At 35.3% G+C, this 23,559-nt stretch overlaps 1 protein-coding gene across 2 annotated transcripts in view; it reads left to right on the plus strand.

Moving 5' to 3' along the window:
- CNKSR2 (connector enhancer of kinase suppressor of Ras 2) overlaps positions 1-23,559 on the plus strand; it is a 284,669-nt gene that overhangs the window by 175,258 nt on the left and 85,852 nt on the right. The window contains exons 12-13 of one of the 2 annotated variants that reach the window (XM_012656319.1): positions 16,654-16,743; positions 18,331-18,545. In XM_012656319.1, the coding sequence (XP_012511773.1) occupies positions 16,654-16,743; positions 18,331-18,545 (305 nt within the window). The remainder of the gene's footprint in view (positions 1-16,653; positions 16,744-18,330; positions 18,546-23,559) is intronic. The other variant, XM_012656320.1, reaches the window with a different exon arrangement.

Consider the following 23,559-nt stretch of genomic DNA (forward strand, 5'->3'; position numbering starts at 1 on the left):
ATATTATGTTTTCATTTTCATTTGTTTCAATAAATTTTTTAATTTCCTTCTTAATTTCTTCATTGACTCATGGGTCATTAAGGAGCATGTTGTTTCATTTCCATGTACTTGCACAGTTTCCAACATTTCTCTTGTTGTTCCTACCTGGCTTAATTTTATTGTGATCTGAAAAGACACCTGACATGATTTCAATTTTTTTTAAATTTGTTGAGACTTGTTTCATGGCCTAACATACAGTCTGTCCTGGAGAATGTTCCATGTGCTAATGAGAAGAATGTGTCTTCTGTAGCTGTTGAATAAAATGTTCTGGATATATTAGGTCCATTTGGCCTATAGTGCAGTTTAAGTCTGAAGTTTCTTTGCTGATTTTCTGTCCAAATGATCTGTTCAATGCTGAGAATAGGGTGTTGAAGTCCCCAATTATTATATTAGGGCCTATAACTCCCATTAACTCTAATAATGTTTGCTTCATATATCTCAGTGCTCCTGTGTTGGGTGCATATATTAATATACTTACATTATTATATCCATTTGCTGACTTGATATCTTTGTTATTATATAATAACCTTCTTTGTCTCTTTTTATATTGTTTTACTTAAGGTGTATTTTATCTGATATAAGTATACCTACACCTACTCCTGCTCGTTTTTGATTTTTATTTGCAAGGAATATCTTTTTCCATTCCTTTACTTTCAGTCTGTGTGTATTTACAGGTATGATGAGTTTCTTATAGGCAGCATATAGTTAGGTCTTGTTTTTTATCCATTCCATCAGTTTATGTGTGTTAATTGAGGAATTTAAACTGTTTAAATTCAAGGTGGTTATTGATAGATGAGGATTTACTCCTTTCATTTTGATAATTGTTTTCTGATTGTTTTGTATATCCTTTTTTGTTTTTACTCTCATTGTTGATTGCAGTTTGGTGGTTTTCTGTGCTGATAAGATTTGATTCCTTTCTCTTTCTTATTTGTGTTTCTACTTTACCACTGAGTTTTATTCTTCCATGTACTTTCATGTTGGAAATTATTGTCTTTTTACTTTTAGATGTAGGAATCGCTTAAGCATTTCTTGTAGGGCCAGTCTAATGGTGATGAATTCCCTCATTCTTATCTTATCTTTGTTTATCTGGGAAAGAATGTATTTCTCCTTCATCAATGAAGGATAGCTTTACTGGGTATAGTATTCTTACCTGACAGGTTTTTTTCTTTCCTCACTTTGAATATATCATCCCATTCTATTCTGGCCTGTAAGGTTTCTGCTGAGAAATCCACTGGTAGTCTGATGGAAGTTCCCTTATATGTGGCCTGGTGCTTTTCTTTTGTTGTTTTTATAATTTTTCCTTTGTCTTTGACTTTTAACAGTTTAATTATAATGTGCCTTGGAGAAAACCAAGGGGATTGACTTTATTTGGGGTACTTTGACTTTTCTCTATCCAAATGTCTATATCTCTTGCAAGACTTGGGAAGTTTTCAGCAGTTTTGTTAAATAAGTTTCCTATGCCTTTGCCTATCGTGTCTCCTTCTGGAATACCCAAAATTGAAATATTTGGTCTCTTTTTGGTGTCCCATATGCCATGTGGGCTTTCTTAGTTCATTCTAATTCTTTTTTTTTTTTTTAATTTGACTGGGTTATTTCAAAAGACCTGCCTTCAAGTTTAGAAATTCTTTTTCTGCTTGATCTAGTCCATTGTTGAAGCTCCTGATTGTATTTTTTATTTCATTCATTAAATTCTTCCATTTCAGGGTTTCTGTTTGGTTCTCCTTTATGATATCTATTTCTTTACTGAATTTCTCATTCAGATCATAAAATCTTTTCCTGATTTTGTTGAATTATATATCTTTATTCTGTCCTGCTGAGTTTCCTTAAAATCATTAGTTTGAATTCTTTTTTAGGCATTTCATAAATTTCTTTGGGATCTGTTTTTGGAGAATTATTGCGCTCCTTTGGAGGTGTCATGTTTCCTTGCTTCTTCATGTTTCTGATGTCCCTACATTGGTATCTGTGCATCTGGTGGAATAGTTACTTCTTTTAATTTTATAGATTTGCTTTCATTGGGAAAGACATTTTCTCATAGATATAGTCTATAGCATCATTTGGGTGGGTGCTTTGGCTTTGGTTCTGGGTAGGTGCAGCAGTGTAGTCTCCATGTGATTTCCTTGGCTATAGTCATCTTGTGTGGTATCTCCAAATGCCTTAGTGAACTAGACTGTAGGTGGTCTGTGGTGACTACAGTGCACTGCAGCTTTGTAGGGGTTGGGGGCTGCCAGGTGAGTCCTCAGGCTCCTGGTGGAGGTGCACAGCAGCTTTGCTGCTGGACAGGGAGAAGGTTATTCGTGGTAGCAGGCCTCGGGGAGGCCAGTCCTTGGGCCCCTTGGGGGATATACACAACAGCTTCACTGCTGAAGTCCATGGGATAACTTGCAGTGACAATGGACCTGGGTAGGCCTGTTCTTAGGCCCCTAGGGGTGATGCAAAGTGGGTCTGCCACTGGAGCGAGTGAGGTCGCCAGCAGTAATAGGCCCTGGGTGGGCCCATTCTTGGGTGGGGGAGGCTACACAAAAGCTTTTCTGCTGGAGTGGGCATGGTGCCAGCAGTGGTGGGCCCTAGGTGAATTGGCCCTCTGGCCTGGGGATTGGGGTGAATGGCATGCCAGTTCATAGCAGCTCCTTCACTGGAGTGGGGGGGGTACTGGCAATGGTAGGCCATGCAAAGGCCAGTCCTTGAGTCTGAGGGGGCCACACAGCAGCTCTGCTGCTGAAGTAGGTGAGGTTCCTGCAGAGACAGGTCCTAGATAATTGGATGTCAGGCTCTGGGGAGCAGCACACATGTTGGCTTCCTCTCTCTTGGGGGTGACCTCCTTGCTGTGCTGAACCCCTTGTTCCCTGAGGTTCCAGGCATTGTATGGGCTCAGGTGCCAAGTTCATGTATGCACTGCTGGGTCCAGCTTGAGGTCGGCCCTGCAGCCTTTTGTGTGGGTGTAGTGGGGTGATGTCAAGGCTCCAGAGATGTGGAGATACAGAGGCTGTTGAGCCTTGGGCAGGATATGCTCTGACAGTGGCTTGACCTCAAATGGTGCCATGCTATAGTAGCCCGGGCCTAAGGGCATGGGGGAACCCAGTCCAAGGTTCCTCTCTGGAGTAATGTAGATACGTGGACTCCAGTCAGCTCCCTACACTGGCCTCAGGGCCTATGAGGATTGTGGGGTTCTCCTGCAGGTGGGAGGCATCCGTGCTGAGAATATGGACTGCTAGTCATCTTCTGTTTACCTTTTTTCCACAGTGGGGAGTCCCCCTTGCTCCAAACCAATCCCAACTATGTGCTTAGTTTCCCTCTTTCTGCTGCCATCCTAAGTTCCCTTGCCTCACAAGGTCTTTGTTATTTCCTTGCTGAATTCCAGTGTTCTCCCCTAGAAACTCCATTTGACATTTGGTTATCTACTTGTTATTTTGGTCCTTCTTTGTGGATAAGGTGAATGTGGGGCACCCCTGGTAAGCCATCTTGAATTCTCCAAAGTTTGTTTTTTAAACGTTTGAACCTGAAACAAATATAATCTTACTATATAGTGGTTTGGTTTAATCTAAACCTTTAGTGTAGATACCTGTAGATACTTCAATGGAGATTCCCTAGTACAATCTGAAGGTTGTTCCAGGTAACTAACAGTTTAATGTATTTACCTTTTTAAAATCAAATCTTAAATAATAAAACCTACCTGTCAGACGCAGGAATTTGTAGTCATAATTTTCCGAACAATTATTTCATTTGTTAAGTCATTCAGCCATACTTGTTGTATACATAAAGCCAGGCAGACACTGGGATACAAAGTTGAATAAAACCGTAAATTCTACCTGTAAGGCAATTATAACCCAAAGGGAAAAAACAAAGAGATGCATTGCAATCACTTCAGGTAAATAGGAAAGTGTGCACAAAGTGCTTTAGTGGCCCAAGAAATGAAGCCCTATAGTCTGCCTAGGAAGTCAAATAAGTAGATGTGACATTTACGCTGTGTTTTAAATGATGAGTAGTCATCATCTATGCTTTCTAGATGCTAATCATCTCCACCATATACCCGGCACCTTCTCAAACCTAGGTCTGAGATCTGAGGTTTTGTATAAATTTGTCAGCCCAGACCCTAAATGCCCCTTTACAGATTACTTCAAACCTTCATAAGCAATAATTGAAGACAACTTCTTTATTTAACCTATAAAGTAGTGCCATTATACAGACCCCTAAGTGTGACAATATCTTCTTGTATTTGGAAATAATTATAATGAAAATATACAATCCTGCTGAAATATATTGCAAAAAAACTGAAGTACAAAAACATTCACATTTGATATTTTCTGGAAATGATAGTAATTTAACTTCTTAGCACTTGTGTGATACCTTAAAATGCAGTGTGTAAGTCCTTTATCCTTAGAGTGTTCAATTTTGTTCTTAGTCACAAGTACTCTTATTTTGAAGTATGTGAGTTTAACCACCGTTACTCTCCTGTTAACTTTCCAGATTATCTGTTTACTCAGAGAGAGTTTAGCATTAAGATTATAAGAGTCTTGGTGGATTTTGAGAAGCAAATGAGAGACATAACGCAGTTCTTTGTATGTGCTTTTAGTTGAATGCGTATTTACTTGCTATATTCTCTGAGTACATTTATATTTTAAGGTTCAATATGTAAGAGAAAAATAAGGAAGCTCTGTTATTAAGCACAGTGACAAAGAAACACAGATATAAAGAAAATTATTTGAAAACATCCTAATTGTGGTTTTTTAAGGTATGTTGTTTGACCAAGTTTCTCATTTTATATCATGAACCCTGTAATTGTTAAAAGTGAGTTGAAAGAAGTAGTTATTGACCTTAAGCAATTAGACAAGTACAATATGGATGGACAGTAGATGACCCTTCCAGAAAATAAGTAAATACAATAAGACCTCATTTAACATCATCAATAGATTCTTAGAAACTGAACTTTAAGCAAAATGATGTATAGCAAGTCTTCAAATAAGGTTGTTTCCTTCAACATCATTTTGTTACAATGATGAAGAAAAAAATTGGTTTTGTTATACATTGTTTCACTTAAAGTTGTGGTTTCCAAGAACCTACCTACAACGTTAAGTTAGGACTTAAACTGTAATACCTGTTGAGCTTTTTAGGTAAGCCAAACACTGTTCTAAACATTTAAAAGGCATTAACCCATTTAATCTTCACAACAACCCTATGAGGTATATCCTAATAAAATCCTTATTGTACAGATGGGATATATAAAATACATAGAGGTTAAATAACTTACCCAACTAGTAAGTTGTACAGCTAGGATTAAGTACCCGTGGATATTCATTGACCCTACTAGTGGTACTAGCTAGCTAGATGTGATCAAAATAATTTTCTAAAATGTAGGAAAATAATTTCTAAAAATTACATTACTCCTTCCAAATTCAAGAATTTGATTTCAGGCAAGCAAAACTAGTTCTGATTTTATATGTTGTTTTATATTTAGTGACACTATAATGAGCATGCATTTACATAGGCATGTCCTTGACAGACCTTAGGAAAAGACTATTAAATTGAAGTGTAAAATGAGCAACAATGTGTCTGTCCTTTTAAAATCAGAGATCATAAAATAGGTTTTACTTTCCTAAAAAGACAAGAATAATTTCTGGAAACACAGGTACCAGTAGGGGAAACAACCTAGATTAGTAGTTACTAGCACTGGCTATAGTATCAGCCATACTTGGTAATCCTGTCTGCCATCTAATTACTTCAGTGTGACCTTGGGGGTGTTACTGTAGGCCTCAGTTTTCTCATTTGTTTAATGAAGATGATAATATCTGCCTCATAGAGTTTTTGTGAGAATTTAATGACAATACCTTGTAAACTGTCTTAGTTCCCAGTAGGTTAGGTATTTATTTTCATTATTTTCATTATAACATAGAAAATTTCATGTGAAAATAGAAAAGGGGAAAGATAGCATTAAATCACTTTAACTATTTGATCTCATTGCTCAGGCTTCAAAGGCAATGGTTCAAATTGGATGACATCAGTTGCTTGGCAACTTTTCAAAATGGTAATAATTCCCATCAGCTGTTCCTCTTTGCTGTTCACGGACTCCTTTCCCTTGCTATTCCATCATAGCACATTTCTATGCATAGAAACCTGCTAAAAGGTAGAAACAGTTGGCTGAGTCCCTTTGTGTCCATGAGTGGTCATATTTTATATGAGCAGGAGGAAAACATATTTTTTACAATAATATCACAGAACAGTATTGGTTTGAAGATAGGAATCCAGACATTTTCTGATTTATTGAAAATCCAGAACTGCACAAAAAGCACATGAATAAATGCAAGTTGGTATTTTAAAAATGTTTCTCATAAATGTTATTTGCACACATTGTGCATTAAGGAAAATCAATTTCTATAACATTACACCTGATCATTTTCCACTCAAGTGGCTGGGACACATGAAAACCAAATACCATGTTCCTTTTATCCACATACATAGCAAACAGCTTGAATGACTTATAGCAGTATGATGAAAGGCCTGTGGGCAATGACATCATAAACTGAGTATTATCAGTGTGATGTAAGGATAGCGTCTATAGATTCCAGGGTTTTTTACCATACTTCAACACTGCCTTTCTCCTTGTCTTACAAATTCATTCAATCTTTTGGACAGTTAAATTATAATTAGTAGCATTATTTCAGACATTTCTTAAAGGATGAAATATGCACAATGCATTCACACTTCTTTTATTTCTAAATACAAGCCTGCTCTCTTTCCAGTGTTTTTTAAATAAAAGTAATCTTCCTTGTCAGGTAAAATTTCAGGAATTCTTATTCCTTTAGACTTATTTAATAAATTTCATAAGGACTACAAGTTGGTTAGCGTCACAAAATAGTTTTGAGCATCAAGCTGATGGTCATAAGGGACCACGTAATTGACGGAAAAGCAGTTTGGCAACATTTTGCTGTAGAACTAGAAAACAGTGTGTTCCTAATGTAAAAATTACAGTAATTATCTAGGGAAGGCACACTTTCATAATTTGTACAATTTTACTGATGAAAATAGAAGAGCATGATTTGTGAGGTCAGACCTGAATTTGGTATCACAGCTTGGTATTTAATAGCTGATTAACCTTGAGCTTAATTGAAACTTAACCTCCCTATACTTTTGTTTCCTTATTTAAAATGGAATAGCAATACTACTCATAGTGTTTTTATGAGGATTAAATGAGATAACATATGTCAAATACTTGGCACAGTTCTTGCCTCATAGAAAGCGCTCAAGAAATGGTGCCTAGATGGTATAATATATTATTGCTGCTCATAAATAAAAATGTCCCAAAGAGTTTCAAGTGCTGATGGATCAAATCAGCTCTTCCTCTTCTCCCTTTACTGAAGGGACTCAGTAAAGGACAAAAGGGCTAGAAGAATACCCTCTTGTTTGGTTCCTCTACCAAGACAATAACCATCCATTTAAATTATAGCAATTAAAAGAAATATGAGTAGAGCTTTTTGGCTTCTTTTTTTGGTTTTGCACACCAAAGTAGAAGGAAGAGTATTCAAATAGTAACACTTCAAACTGCCCTTTTCCAAGTCTTCTTAAGCTCCACTATAGAAATTATCAGCTTACATGTTGGCCAGAAGGGTCCAGTTACAACCTCTCAGCATCAGAAATCTGAAAACAATTCAGCCCCCAAACCTTTTTAAAGTTTTAGATTAGTTGCTTTTAAAAGAAAAGAAGAAAATAATATGTAAAATAAATAAAATAGTTGGAGACTTTTAAAGGAATGAAACCTAGAGAGAAAAGATCACTCTGAAAGAATTCAAAATATTAGGTAATGGATAAAACAGTAAGATCAAGAAAGAGAACTTTTAATGAAGTTCCAGAATATTAATATGTGGATAAAATGGAAAGATTAACAGGCCAAATCTACAAAGTTGCTGCAACTATGAGAGGGAAAAAAACTCTTTACATGAATTAATCACCAAAAAGATATGAACTAGATGAAATAGTGCCCCATTGTAGAAGAATGGGAAAGCCAAGTATAGAAATAGTCTAACTCAGTGATTCTTATCTGGGGTCAATATTTCCCCCAGGAGATGTTTAGCAATTTCTGGGGACATTTGTGGTTGTCACAGTGGTGGGGGTTGGGGAGGGGTGGTGGTTGCTACTAGCATCTAACTGGTAGAGGCTAAGGATGCTACTAAACATCCTGCAGTTCACAGGACAGCTCCCAACAATAAAAAATGATCTGGCCTGAAATGCCAAGAGTGCCATTGTTGAAAAACTCTGGCTAACTTAAGAAGAATCAATTTACAGATAAATTGAATACAGAAGCAGATATTAATACTAGAAAATACAAGTCAGAGACCTTGTATGACACAGGGCTGATTGCCTTATTTTTTTTAATTCGAAGAACCTGGGAAGTTACTGCTCTATAAAGATATACCTACATTTATTCACACTTAACATATTCTCTGGGCAGAAGTAGTATAAGGTTGTGAGTGTCTGGGATTACCTACCCGGTTCTGCAATAGAAAACCTAATCATGCTATCCCCTGGAGCACAAGGCAATACATTTATTCCTATTGAAATCAGAACGCATTTTCCCCTATGGGAAAAAATGTAATAAATAGCAGCTAGGCAAAACTTAAATAGAGCTGTTCATGTTAGCTTTCAAATCACAACATGGTTTAAGTAATCTAGCATTTTCCTAAGTGCGTTCTTCAGATCAATCACTAGTTCTGAAAGAGAATCTGTAAAAGAAGAAAAAGATTATGTGGTTAAATAATATTGGGAAGTTTTGCGTATTTTATCCCCCTCTTGGAGATTAATAAATGCACATTAGCATACTAACAGCTTTGAAAGTCTTGTTGAATTTGTGTTAATTTATTGTTTCCCAAAAGTGTTTGTATATTGAATCAGGTTTTTCTGGGTCACATAATACTTATTAATTTCCCAATGGAGCGAGTGTTTGATGGAATATATTTTGGGAAATACTGAAATAGACTTTTTCAACTCCTTTTAAAGACTCAAATACCAATGATAAAATTTCTTTGTGTTTTAAGTTCCAAATAGCTCACTTACAGATAAGCATTTGGAAAAACCTCTATTATTAAAGTTGAAGACTGCCCAACAGTTGGCTTGTTGGATATCATCTTCATTCTTCATTTTTATCTTGCAGAAAAGCCAGATGTAAACCATTTTCTAGAGTAAATCTTATTTGTGATAAAAGTCCAAACTAAAGTAGTAAAAACTAACTAGAAAGATCAGTACATGGTGTTCTATACTCCAGGCTACTTGTGGAATTACTGATATCACTGCAAAACAATTTGCCAGAACTCATGGAAGACATAGATCCCTGGGGATAGAAAATGTCAAGTGTAATATTCGGTGTTGTTCAAGAAGAGATGACTAAAAAATTATACACTGATTACTTTAATGACTAGAGACATTTGAGCAAATAATTAAAAGAATATATAGTCATTTAAAACATACATATGACAACCCGGCATTGTTTTATTAGTAATACATCATGTCAAACCAATTTATTTTTCTTCATTGTTAAGGCACTGGACTATAACCACAAAGTTGCATCCACAATTTATGCTCTAATCTTCCATTAGTTCTTTGCATAGCCTTAAGAATATTTTGCAATAGTTGCAAGCTGGCAACTTGCAGATGTGTATAGGTGTGTAATTTTTCTCAAACTCTTAAGTGAGAGGACATTGAAACAAAAAAAGCAGTAATTATACAAGTCATTAAATTATTTTGAAAAAAATTAATTGGATTTTTGTGTAATGCAATGGTCTTGAATGATTCCTCACTGATGCAATTTGATGTAGTGAAAAGAGCACTGGGATAGGAACTTGAAAGTCTGTATTCATGGACTGACTCCACGGATTATGTGTGAAATCCTAAGAAATTAACTTTGGTGAAGTCTTAAGTTTTTCATCTCTACCTTTCTTACTAGTGACTTGCTAGCTTCACTAACAAATATCATCCCCAAAAGAAAAATAGGTGAAAGGAATTGTAAAGTTATTACAAGATTTCATTTATTTTCAAATGAGAATCTTCAATTGATAATCTTAATCATTGTCATCTTTTTTTACTTTTCATGAGAAAGGGTGACTGTCTTCCATATGTTTAGTATTTGCAAGTCACTGCTTTACTAATTTTTTTAAAAATAGATTGCTTTAATTTGCAGTTCTCTAACTTGAGAACTGCATACTTTTAACCAAATAATATTTTCATGTCTATGTTATCTTTCTTGTCTACATCTATATTAATGTTGAGCACCACAAGGAGCCAAATATTTTAGCATAGCTCATTTTATACCCACCAGAGCCTTCAGAGGAGGACCCAGAACTATTTTGCCACTTAAACAGTATTTAAACCATCTAAATCCTTTTTCATACCTACCATACCCCTCTAATGTAAAGGAATTGTGTTTATGCACAGTGGCAACATTTCACCTAAGAGAAACCTGTCTTTCTGAACCCCAATGTGTATAGCTTGTTCCTTCTTTTAGTGGAATGTTTACAAAAGGTAATTTGGTTCAAAATATGATTAGCCTTAGAATCAAGTGTTAAAATTGCCATGTAATTTTTTTATGCAGTTCAGTATTTTCTCCTTCAACAAATCATTTATGTTATTTCCCACTTAAAGTAGAGATCATTTTTTTTGTAGTTGAGTAATGTTCCATGGTATGCATATACCACATTTTATTAATCCATGCTTGTAGCCCTGGCTTGGGTGAGGCAAAGGCATTATATGTAACCAAAATGTTTGCGCCCCCATAATATTCTGAAATAAAAAATAAATAAAGTGTAGATCACTTTTACAAATCAGTAGGAAAATACACAAACAAGATGTAGCTTATTCTTGGAAATGAGATTTTAATTGGTTTTGTTCTCCATTAATGAAACAGGAAAGAAATGATTTTAAGTCAATGAATTCAAAATTTGTATTTGATTTGTATTATTTGTAAATCATTAAAGTCAATGCTTAAATAATCATCACATTGGATGTTTACAACTCAATTTTTCCAAGCTTTTATCCAGAAATGAATTTTTTAAAATATAGCCCTAAAGATCAAAGTGCTCATTCTTACTTATTTTATTAGATCTAGATATGTTACTATTATCCTTTAAAAATTACTGACTTTCCATTTAATTTAGTTCACTTCCTCTTTAAATGTGTGATTCTCTACCTTATGTAACCTCGGGATGTTTTCCTAGAAATGCAGTCAACCATCTGAAAGTAATTTTTCTGTCTGGTATGTGGGGTGTTTGATGGGTATATGTGGCAAGCATATAGCTTAACTATACTTACTATACTCATTTTCATCAAAATATTGGCTAAAATATTAAGAACAGATGTGTATATGTATATACTTTTTCTCAGACTCTAAAGAAAGCTTTTTTGTGAGCATTAAAGGGTATGTCAGACTTATGGAGAAATTTCTTTGCAATTTTTTTTTTTAAACCTTTGGCAACTGTAAGAAAGACTATTGCTTCTCAGGTGCTGTTTATTACCCTGAAACTTAAAGACTTTAGCATGTTTTGAGAGAGTTTTTAAAAAGTGATACAATTGAAAAAGGCAGCAATTCAGTGGTGTTTCAACATCTTGGGTAGCTTAATATGGGAATGTTTCTAGATAAGAAATCAGGAGACAACTTCTGGTTATGACTTGATTACCAAACAGTTCTATAAGGCCCAATTTGTTAGAAAAATGAAGAGGGTTGGTCAGGATGACATACTGCCTTGGAAGGAAGGAAGAGGGAGGAATAGAGGGGAATGGAAAGTTGGAAGGCAGAGGAAGGAAACTATGAAAATAGAAACCAGTGGTATAGCTTGGATCCTTTTTGGTCCAGCGTCTGAGGAAAGATCCCCATTTACTTTCTTAACAAGAAATCAGTTAAATACAGAGCAGTTACTGTGTTTAAGGCACTGTGCTAAGTGCCGGAGATACCACAATAAACAGAAATGTCTATTCAATCGTGAAATTTATATTCTAGAAGGGTGACAGAATTCAAGCAACTAATTTAATAAATACTTATTTGACGCTAATTGGCATGCTACGAAAAAGAACTTTGAGAGTAAATGAGAACAAATACACAGAACCCCGACCTAGAATAAGAGGTCAAGAAGTGAGGAAATGACATTTTTCCTTAGCTCTGAAGGATTAATGTGAATTTAGGAAGAGAAGAGGAGGGGAAAAATGGAGGAGGACAGAGTCTTGGATGCTGGGTGAAGAAAGTGTTTCAAGAAGGAGGGAGTAATCCTCCATGGTAATGCTGCAGATAGATCAGAAAAGTCAAGGACTCTGAGAATTATCTATTGGATTTAACAACATGGAGGCCCTAGTGACCTTGACAATAGCAGTTTTGGTGGAATAGTGGGGGCAAGAGCTTAACTGGAGAAGGTTCAAGAGAGAAGAGAAGGAGAGGAATTGGAGATTGAGAATATAAAGAAGATTTCTAGTTTTCCTGTAAAGGGGAACAGAGAAATAATGTTGTAGCTAGGTAGAGGTTTATGGGGTAAAGAGAGTTATTAAAAAGAAAAAGTTGAAGAAATTACAGCATGTTTATGTGCTTATGGGAATGATTGAGTAGAAAGGGAAAATTTTATGATGCAGGAGAAGGAAGGGAGGATTGCTCAAGGAATGCCCTCTGGTAGGTGATAGGAAATAGGATCCAATAAGCAACCCAGTAATTTGGGATCTCTCATGTCTAGCATCCTCTCATTCAAGCATTCAACAAAAATTTAATCAACACCTGCTCTGGGTCAGTCTTTGCCAGGGAAAGTCATAACAAAGATATGTAAGACCTAGTTCCTACCAAAAAATAAAGAAACCTATAAACACACAAATACAATGTAGTATAAAAAGCACTATATATACCAAAGGCACCGGGCAAAGATTAAGGGAACCCAGAAGAGTGAGCAGTTAACTCTGCCAAGGGAATTATAGCATTTCTAGTATTACCTAAAATGCTTTATTATCTAAGGTAAAAATTAGTTAATTTTCAAGCAATTCTATATACTAGTATTCAAACATGCCAATTTTAAAATATAGTAATATAGATACATCATAAAATTCTCCATCATTATCCATATTCTTAAAGTTATATTGTGTTCCATTTGTTTAATTGCAGCTGAGTATAGTTCATAATTTTTAAAAAGCTACTTATCAATTTTAGAATAAAATTCAAACAAAATCCAAAAATATTTATCTTTCACCTTCACTACAATTATTAGAATACAGTAAGAAATACAGTGCACAATTTCTGCCTTTATGGAGATGCCAGTTAGAAAGCTCTAGATGTGCAACAGATATGAAAAGCCAAATAACAAAATGATGGTTATACTCTGAGGCACTAGTACAGAGATATCACAAAAATTATGACAGGGTGCCAAATGAACTCTACAATTAATAAATGCTCTATGCTTAGAGGAATAAAAGATTAAGGTGAAAAGGTCAGCAAAAATTTTTAACAGGCTCTAATCCTTGTTTTCTTGACTGTATTCTTGACTTGTTATTAATTTTCATCATGAATTAGTGATCTTTACCACTTCCAAAACTAATATAAGTATTATTATGTAAAGACATCTTAAAATCTTCCAAATTATTTTTCAGAGATTTATGATTAATTTATGTACATTTACATAGTAATGAGTTAGATGTATTTGATTTTATTAAATCAGCCAATTTTTATTAATGCTTTAAAAAATCATGAGCATAAAAATACATATATTAATAATGTATATTTGATTTAATTCTGACTATAATGCTTATAGTACTCTTAGCTTTGTTTTTTGTTTTGTTTTTTATCAACAGCAATATAGTATCAAACCATAAAGTTCTTTTTCCCTTTGCATTGTGCTATCTTGTGAAATTAAAATACTGTTATATGCATGCAGGAGCAAACATATTTCCATGCTGCAATCAATGATCTGTGTATTTGGAATTAGAAATAATTTAAGCCACGCATGGTCTGTTTTTCAATCTGCCAAGGACTGCTGTTTATATTAGAATGTTACCTTATGTTATTAGTTTAACTATTTTGCTAAGTCTGTTTTAATATTTTAGCACAATAAATAATTTATAAAAAAGCAATACTTACAAGCAACATTGTTATACCTAAATCAATAACTTTACTTTTTAAAATACTTATTTTTATTTGCATTGCTAAATTTATAGTTTTATAATGAATAAAAACAAAACCTTGATGTTCTCCAAAAGTAAATTTCATTTTAAGACATTTTAATCTCAGTTTTTTTCCTAATTCAATATATTTTCTTTCAATTTTATATTAGTAATATACAGTATAATTCTGTTAAAAATCACCCCTGGAAAAGTCAGTATTAAAATCTTCCACAAAATTGTTCCCAAGGTTAATGATACAGCCAGATATATCAAGGGCTTAATTACGTGCTTCAATGACTTAGCTCCATTAAAATCTCAGAGGTGATCCAAAATACAATTATGTATTTCATATTCTATATGCAAAGTATGTTTCATCTTGTTGTTTTTGTGCACGTATATTTGACTGCAAACAACCAATCAAGTCTTTGAAAAGTATCAAACGAGCTTTTTTGTGTATGATCTGTAGAACAAGTAAAAATTAACTGTTTATTTATTGGATTTTTCACTTTTCAAAAGATTTTCTGGGTGACATGTAGAAACAGTGCTAGAGCTGTTAACTGTTTCAGTTTCAGTGCCTATATTGAAATGGAATTTATTTCTAAAACCAGACTCTAGAGAAATAAGTTGTAGGTATTTTAAAAATATAGCATTTATAACATTGAAAATCTGGAGGACTGATTTTGCAAAGTTGTAGAATAGACATGGCAAAAGGAGACCTTTCCTCAAACCCTTACCTCACCCTCGATGGACAGAATATATTGACCTGGATCATCTCACCCATCTTCCCTCTGTGTAAAAAGAGCAGAGATAAACTCCACAAGAAGTTTGGAATCTTAAGTGATCATTCATAAAGTCGTTTGCACACTCTGAAAGGAGGCCATTAAATAAACACTACATTTTTGGTTCGTTAGTAATTTTATCATGTCTAGTTCATCCTCAGACTTTAAAAGAGCCTAGCAAAATGTACTAAATAAACTGTATCCCTGTACACAATAAAAAGCCATGAGGTTGATACATTTTTCTTAAGGACAGAATTAGATGTCTCCTAACAGAATTTTTTTAATACATGGTGTGATTATACTAATTGATCATGAAACTTAGCTGGGCAAGGAGGGAAGCTGAGAGGACAGAAGGTGACTGAGAGATAGTGAGAAAATGGTAAGATAGGTAGATTAAAGGAAAAAGGATTGTTGGACTTGGAGTACTGTAGGGAGAGTGCAACAAATATAGAAGGTGGTAATTGGAAAGTGGGATATTTGGAGAAATTACAGCCTTTGCAAATGATAAGATTAAGTGTATAACCACAGGAATGGGTACAAGGGAGATAACCTCAAGAAATTGAGAGGCCAGAAGATCAGAGAGTGAATGTTGAAGTCATCAAGAATTATGACAGAAGTAATGTTTGAGTGTCTGGGTTTGAATCCTGGCACTACACACTTACCAGTGTGTCCTTAGACAAGTTACATGACCTGTCTTAGATCCCTCATCTGAAAAAATGAGGATAATGATAGTATATTTCTCCTAATTATGAGGATTAAATGATTTAATACTTAATAAAACTTTTAGACAGTATGTATGGCATTTGGTAAATGTTGGTACTGTTATCATGGTCATAATAATGATCATTATTTTCATGATCCAGTCCTGTGTGAGTCTCTGCTTTTCATTCATTAAAAATTTATTAAGCAATTGTCTCATGCCATCCTTTTAAAACTTTTGAATAATTTTCTTTGGCTGTTTTGTGCTTCAGGAATTTCAGGTTGAACAAAAATAATACACTGCAGCCTCACCAAAGAGTTATTCTTGATGTCTTTGCCATGAGTTCTCCTTGCTAATGTGAAATGCTGTTTAGTAAGAATACAGACCCAGAGGGAAATGCACAGGCCAAAGCAGTGATTACTTGGATCTGTAAACTAGATATGCTCACAGTAGCAAAAGAGATGCTCAGGGGCAGACCAAACTATAGGCCGTGGAAGAGAATCTGGCCATATTGCTGAGGCATGGTAGTATCCAAAATGTATGGTGATAAGAGTTAGGAGGCAGCAAAGATAAGAAGTTAGCCTTAATGGTGTTCCAACATGAAAAAATGGGTCAAGTTAAACACAAGGAGCTACCATCTTGGAGGTTGACTATCAAGGTATATATAGACCCTTGGGCATTAGGAAATAAGGCAGAGATCAGTTACTGAAAAATGAAGTAAAATCACTTAAATAATGATCCTCTTTGTAAAGGACCATACTCTTAAAGTCTAGGGCTCCTAAGAGAGCTAACCTAGGCTATTCTTTATCAATTATAAAAAGTGCCTTAAGTTTGCATGATCACCTGGCCAATCGCCACAGGCAGTTTCACCTTCTGGCTCAAAACACACATTTTCTCCATCTGCACAAATGCCAACCATAATGTTGCATAAGAGTGAGTGTGTTTTGTAGGCTTTAGCTAAAAATCAGTGTAAGTTTAAGCAGATATGGAGAGGAAAAACAATGTGATGTGAACTTTGTTCTCTGTGTTTAGGCAAGCTACGACCTATATCTATGCCAGTGGAATATAATTGGGTGGGGGACTATGAAGATCCAAATAAGATGAAGAGAGATAGTAGAAGAGGTAAGTGTTCTAGAATTTCAGTGTAGGCTGGGTTGTTTGAACAATAAGCAAATTTAAATGTTCTTTGCATAGATTGTTATGGCTATAGTAGAAAATGTATTCTGCCATTGACTTTATTGTACAACAAAACCAAGTCAGACCAACATTTGACTATCTTGACCTATTATTAAATAGATATCTTCTCTGAATGCTTTCTAAAGGATTCAGGGTAGATAAGTACAGTGTGAAAAGTGAATATCTGATTTTTATTTGAAAGTTAATATTTGGAAAACAAAGTCAGAAGTGTGAAACTGCATTAAAGAATTAAGTTCAGTGAGTAGGACCAGTTTGTCATCAGTCCCCATTGGTCTGCAATGCAACTTCACTACTTTGTATTGGCATAACTTCAAAATGAGGATTGAAGCACATGGGTAAAAGTTCGTGGAAACTGGGCCAGTGACTCTAATGAAAACCATATAGAAATGGAAAAAAATTGCCTTGCTTTTTTTTCTGTTCTGTTTGCTGTTCAGGGTTATCTTCTTACGTGGGGGTGGGCTACTCTTGAAGTATCTACCAAAAGTAAGTTTTTATGTTCATTTATTCTGCTATTGCAGTGAGCAGTAAAGAGAGCAACTGCAAGTTTCACTACTAAATGGAATTTGACCAAGTGTGGATATGGTAGGCCCAGTGGGTCATGCTGCTACTCCCATTTTCTGAAGTAGAGAACCATAAAGTCATAGATGAAAAACAAAACAAATCAAAATAAAAAACTATTCACAGAACCTAAGCTCACTAACCTTCCTTCATGATATTCTTGACCCGTTTGCCTGTTAACTCTACCCAGTGTACAGAATTTATTTCATTGCTGCACAGATCCACAGACCACATGGACAAGCAAGCATGAATATCTGCTTCGTTAGTTTTCTTAATACTTGTTTTACGGAGTGAGCATTTCTGAAAATATTGATAAACACAGGAACGTTGATAGATTCCTTTACATCTATGTATTCATTCCATTTTCCAAGCTTCAATTTCTAATCTCATTTGTTTTATAGAATAAATCAAGAAAAAAATAAAAGAAATGCTTAGAACATGTCATCTCTGAATCACTCTTTTGGGACTTCATATTATAATGACATCTTGGGGAAGGGGGAAGCTACATGAAATACTGAGTTTTGACTATCAATTTAAGCATAGATTTCCTGAACTGTTTCCTGACCATTGGTTTGTAATGTAGGCTTTAACTTCTCCAAAGATTCTACCTAGCATGCCTTAGGCCAGTGTTTGTCATCAGGCTTTAACAGAATTCCCCTGAGGGAGCTTGTTACAAATTTATGAGCCACACACCCAGAATTTCTAATTCAAGTTCTGCAGGTGATTTTAATGTAGTTGGTCCAAAGATAAAACTTGGAGAAATAATCTGTAGGCTGTCTGTGTCTTATTGTTCTATGATCCCAAATAATTAAGATCTGCTATAATTCACTATATATTTTTTAATTAAATCCAGTTAAAGTTCTGAAATGAAATTTAATAGCATAATTGGGACAAGAATGGTAAATTTGTGACACTTGCATATTTATATTGGTGTATTTATCTCTTTTTATATAGAAAACTCTCTGCTTCGATATATGAGCAATGAAAAAATTGCTCAAGAAGAATACATGTTTCAGAGAAACAGCAAAAAAGACACAGGGAAGAAGTCAAAAAAGAAGGGTGACAAGAGTAATAGCCCAACTCATTATTCATTGCTACCTAGTTTGCAAATGGATGCATTGAGACAAGACATCATGGGCACTCCTGTGCCAGAGACCACACTATACCATGTAAGTAAAATTTCAAAGACTCTTTGATATAGCTTTTATTGGGAGACTAGCAAATGACTCTTTTGGATAAATTCCAGATTATTTTTACTGCATTTCCAGATTATCACAAAATAGTCTGAAGTTTATGCCCCTAAAAATGAGGGATTACTGATTTGTTTTTCAGTTTGTATGTTCAATGAGTTCATATGTTGTAGCAAGTTGTATTTTAATGAGATAACCTAATATGCATAAAATAGATGGAGAACAATAATTAATTAGCTGATTAATCATCAGTGTGATAATATACAATGAATGGATAGCTGTAAAATTCAACAATTAAAGGTAGAATTTTTACTATATTCATGATCCCCTTTAAAAATGAGCATTCACATGTGCTAGACACATATTATGGTACTAGAGGTAGAAATTGGAAGACATAGCACACCATTATGTGGGGAGAAAGACATGCTGAGAGTCCCCGAATAATTCAACTATTGTAATGGGTGGGTACAGAATGTATAGAAGGAACATAGGAGAAAGAAGACCTTAGCCTTCAGGGGAAATGAGAAAAGGCTTCAGAATGGGAAGCATTTGAGTGAAGAATAAAAGATCAATAGCAGTATTTTAGTAAGAAGGCATATACAGGTACACCACAAATGTGTGAAAATATGGCATGTTCCAGGGACTTCACATGGCTCAGAATGAATTTCTGATTTATTAAAAATTGAGGGAAATTGTATGAGGAAGGGTCAATAGATGAGCCTGGAGACATAGAGATTATATCAAGAATTTGATGATAAAGTAACTTAGGCTCTTTCCTGCAGTAAAAAAGAGCCGTTGAAGAATTTTGAGCTGGGGGCTTGCATGATCAGATGGCCTGTTGGATCTCTCTGGTGCGGAGCATCATTTGAGGGTCTGAGGCAGGGCCATTAAGTTCAGGCCAGAGGGATGATGAGAAACTAGAACAATGGTCATGTGGAAACTGAAAATCTTGTTAGTAAAGAACATTCAACTCACAAAATTAACCCATTTAAGGCCATTTTGGCTAAAAGGAGTTTGTTGTACCAACAGAACTATAGCTTCATTAGGAGCCCTTGAAAAACATGGACTACAAGTTTGTAAGTAATTTGAACAACTGTGCTTAATGCTTAAAGTATCAAAAACAATTTAATCTGTCCCTGCTGTAGAAGGTGTTACCATCTAGTTATAAAAAGATTTTTAGAAGATTTAATTTATACTTGAGCTATTTTTCTGCGTATAAATCTCTTAAATCATCTACTCATTCTATAGCTCTCATAAAACTAGAGTGTAGAAAAATACTTTTCTTTGTTTGGATTAGAGTGTCGTTAGCACTCCTAGGTGTGTCAGTCTCTCCCCAGTTACATACTCCCAAGCCTTTTCCTTTCCAAGAGACTGGTGCCCATATCAAAAGCTCCATTAAATGACTGACAAATTATTATTTTTTCAGACATTTGAAGTCAGTCTGAAATTAATACTCTTAGCTGTATGAAGGGGGCTACTTTTGTTATTACCACTAGTCAGAAGAGCTGTAGGAACACTGAGCTTCCTCTAGAATCTGGTGTTCCAGTCATAAGTTATAGCCTAAACAAAGGTTTAAAGATGAGAGACAGCTAGCTTATTAGAGAAGGAATTTGGTAGTAACAGATGAAGCTGGAGAGGGAAGAAGAGGCCACTTCAACTCAGAGCATATAAACTATTAAAGAGTTTGGATTTATCCTAAGAGGAATGATAAGCCATTGAAGGCACATTTAAACACTCAGCCTCTTTCATTCTGTCATGCACATCCAAACAGGTGTATACCATGTAAGGAAAGAAAATAGATGAGTCTTATGGGTTTTGAGTTATTAAATTAGGAAAGACAGTAAAGAGTGAGTCAAACTGGTAATCAAGAATATTGTGGGCTGGACGCAGTGGCTCATGCCTGTAATCCTAGCACTCTGGGAGGCCGAGGCGGGCGGATTGTTTGAGCTCAGGAGTTCAAAACCAGCCTGAGCAAGAGCAAGACCCCGTCTCTACTAAAAATAGAAAGAAATTAATCAGACAACTAAAAATATATAGAAAAAAAAAATTAGCCGGGCATGGTGGCGCATGCCTGTAGTCCCAGCTACTCGGGAGGCTGAGGCAGAAGGATTGCTTGAGCCCAGGAGTTTGAGATTGCTGTGAGCTAGGATGACGCCACGGCACTCTAGCCCAGGCAACACAGTGAGACTCTGTCTCAAAAAAAAAAAAAAAAAAAAAGAATATTGTGTTATCTAGGTATATAAATTGTTACCACCTTACTGAAGAGCATTATTTAGTTATGTACATCAAGAACCTGGTCTAGTAACTTCACTTCTAGAAGTTTATTCTAAGAAAGAAATCAGAGTCCACTTATGCCCCCTACTTTTATGATGTATCCTAAATCTGTAACCTGGTATTTCCCAGATAGATGACATTTATCCCAGCTAATTTTTGGCAGAGGGCCAGCACAGAGTAAGGAATATTGTTAACCTTGGGGGAGATCCTATCTCATAAATGCTGATCCACCAATCCCAAATTAGAAGGCTGGGTACTTCCTAACTCTGTTCTCAGGTTTTGAAGAAGCAAAATAATTGGTAGCCTCCAAGTACGTGTTGGATGCCTATAACCAATGTTCACAAAGAGAGACCTTTCGCTGGTGGGGTTTTTACTAGACTCTTAAGTTCCCTTGAGGACCTCACCTTGCACTTATTTAGTACTTTCACAGTTATCAAGGGAGTTTCCACATTTGTTATGTCTTTTGAACCTCACAACAACCCTATTTGCAAATAAGAAAACTCAAATTCAGAAAGATTAAATGATTTAAAAGCTGTGTTGCAAAAACAGTGTAAGTGCTATTGTCAGTACTGGGGCCCAAATTACCTACTCCAAGGGTCTTTCTACACTCTGCCCTATTGCTTCGTGCATGGTAGGCATTCCATACACAGAGGAATTTGTGTTTAATGAATAAATGAGTGCATTTTTTAAAAGTTTGATTTCAAAAAATGTTAATATGAGGATATGTTAATGTTAATAACGTTTTCAGTGCCTGGATTGATTTCTATCCAGATTTCTCTTTTGCTTTATGTTACTATTTTTAAGTTAGGGAAGAAAACATACAAAGCTGGTGCTGTTATAAAACACTAGTAGTTATTCAGCATGATCTGTTGCTGAGAAAACAGAGTATTACAGTTAAGAATGCTTGGACCTTGGAGACAAAACAACATATACTTAAATGATAGCTTTTTATATTTCACCAGAATTTTGGGGCTTTTGAATCTTTTTTTACACATTTTCAACAAGGAAAGGATTTTTCCTTACGTTAAATTTTCCTAAAAGCACAAGATCAGTATCAATATGTAATCCAATATCCTTCATGGAGAACCACTAATCTTCATTTTTACCAATTATTCCTTTAGATAATATGGCCCTTTTTAGTGGAATAAGACATAAGTGGAAGAGGACTGTGAAAATTGAGTATTGAGTTTCATAGGACACTATCTCTGATATAATGCTAGCTCAATGTAGTCCAAAGACTTTAAGTTCAAATTTAGATAAAATTTAGTACAAATTTAATAGCAAGATAATGTCAGCATTAAATACCCTTAAACAAAAAACTAAAGGGGTGAGTGTGTGAGTGTGTGGGGGAGGGGAGAGGTGTGTAGTATTCTTTACAAGGAGACCTAGATTATAATCCCCACTGGTCTATTTTGAAAAGCAGCCCAATAAAAATACACGAAGCAAAGCAAATATTGTTTGGCTTCAGTGTTTGACTCATTCCTCTTAGCAGTTACAGCAAAAATGTTCATGTGGTAATATAAAGAAGATGTAGAAGCTTATGGAATTATAAAATTTACATTTTTATTTTTTGATTAATTCTACATATCTGATATTCCAGTTTATATATTTTTTTCTTAAACTTATTTAAAAGGAAATCATTCACTATGCTCTAGCTACCCAGATCATCCAGCAGTTCTTTCTTTGCCACCTCTTTCCTTTTCAACATGCTGCTCCCTCTCCATAGAATGCTTTTACCCCTTCACCCTTCTCTCTCCCAATGAACTCCTATCTAAACCTGAAATCACAGAGTGACCTTCCCTGATCATTACCCTCTGAACTCAATCAGTTATATTCTCTTAGCACCTGGTACTTTTCCTTCAAAACATTTGTTGTGATTTTAAATTATATATTTATTCATGTGAACATCTGCTTAATGTCTTTCTTCCCTGTACATGGCAGGACAGGCACGTCCATGTCCGTGATGAGCAGGGACAATTTCTCCATTTTGTTCAGCACTACAGTTCAGCGCCTAGTATAAATTTAGTACCTTACAAGTCCTCGATAAAAATGTGATGATTAAGTGAATTAACTAGTGAATGAGTGAATGTGACAGGAACTTCAATGCCTTTTGCAGTGTCTTCAACTTACAAACAGAGCCTCCCTCCATGTCCTATGGCAGCCTTACAGGGGCCGACAATAGAATAGGATTAACTCCCCCACAACCCCCATGCCACCTCCTCCATTCCAGCTCAGAGTTTCAGTTCTAGCTAGTTTTTGCTTTCTTCTTTCCCTGCCATCTCATTACAGAGGTCCCAATATGCCCATCAGCCAAGCATGTTATGGCGTTTTTCAAAAGAGCATAAATTTATTTTACCTACTCACTGATTCTGTCTGAAAATGTGGAAATTGTTAGCTGCCAAAGCCCTCATCTGACCTGAGAGTATATGAAGAAAAGACAGCTCTCTGTGTGTGTGTGTGTGTGTGTGTGTGTGTGTGTGTGTGTGAAATTCAAACGTAGTAAGAAAAGTCTTAGATAAAGAATCATTGAATTATTCTGAATCTCATCCTTAAATCTTGTAGGACTTATTTTTTTTAATACGATATGCCTGTGACAACTTGCTCTCTCATTAAAGCTACTAAACTAAATTCATATACAAAATAATCATTTATTTTAAATCTATATGCTGAGATTCCAGAACAAATAAAATTCAATTATAGATCCAGGCATCATGCAGAT

The sequence above is a fragment of the Propithecus coquereli genome, unplaced genomic scaffold (assembly GCF_000956105.1).
Source record: "Propithecus coquereli isolate 6110/MARCELLA unplaced genomic scaffold, Pcoq_1.0 Scaffold50, whole genome shotgun sequence".
Taxonomy (NCBI): domain Eukaryota; kingdom Metazoa; phylum Chordata; class Mammalia; order Primates; family Indriidae; genus Propithecus; species Propithecus coquereli.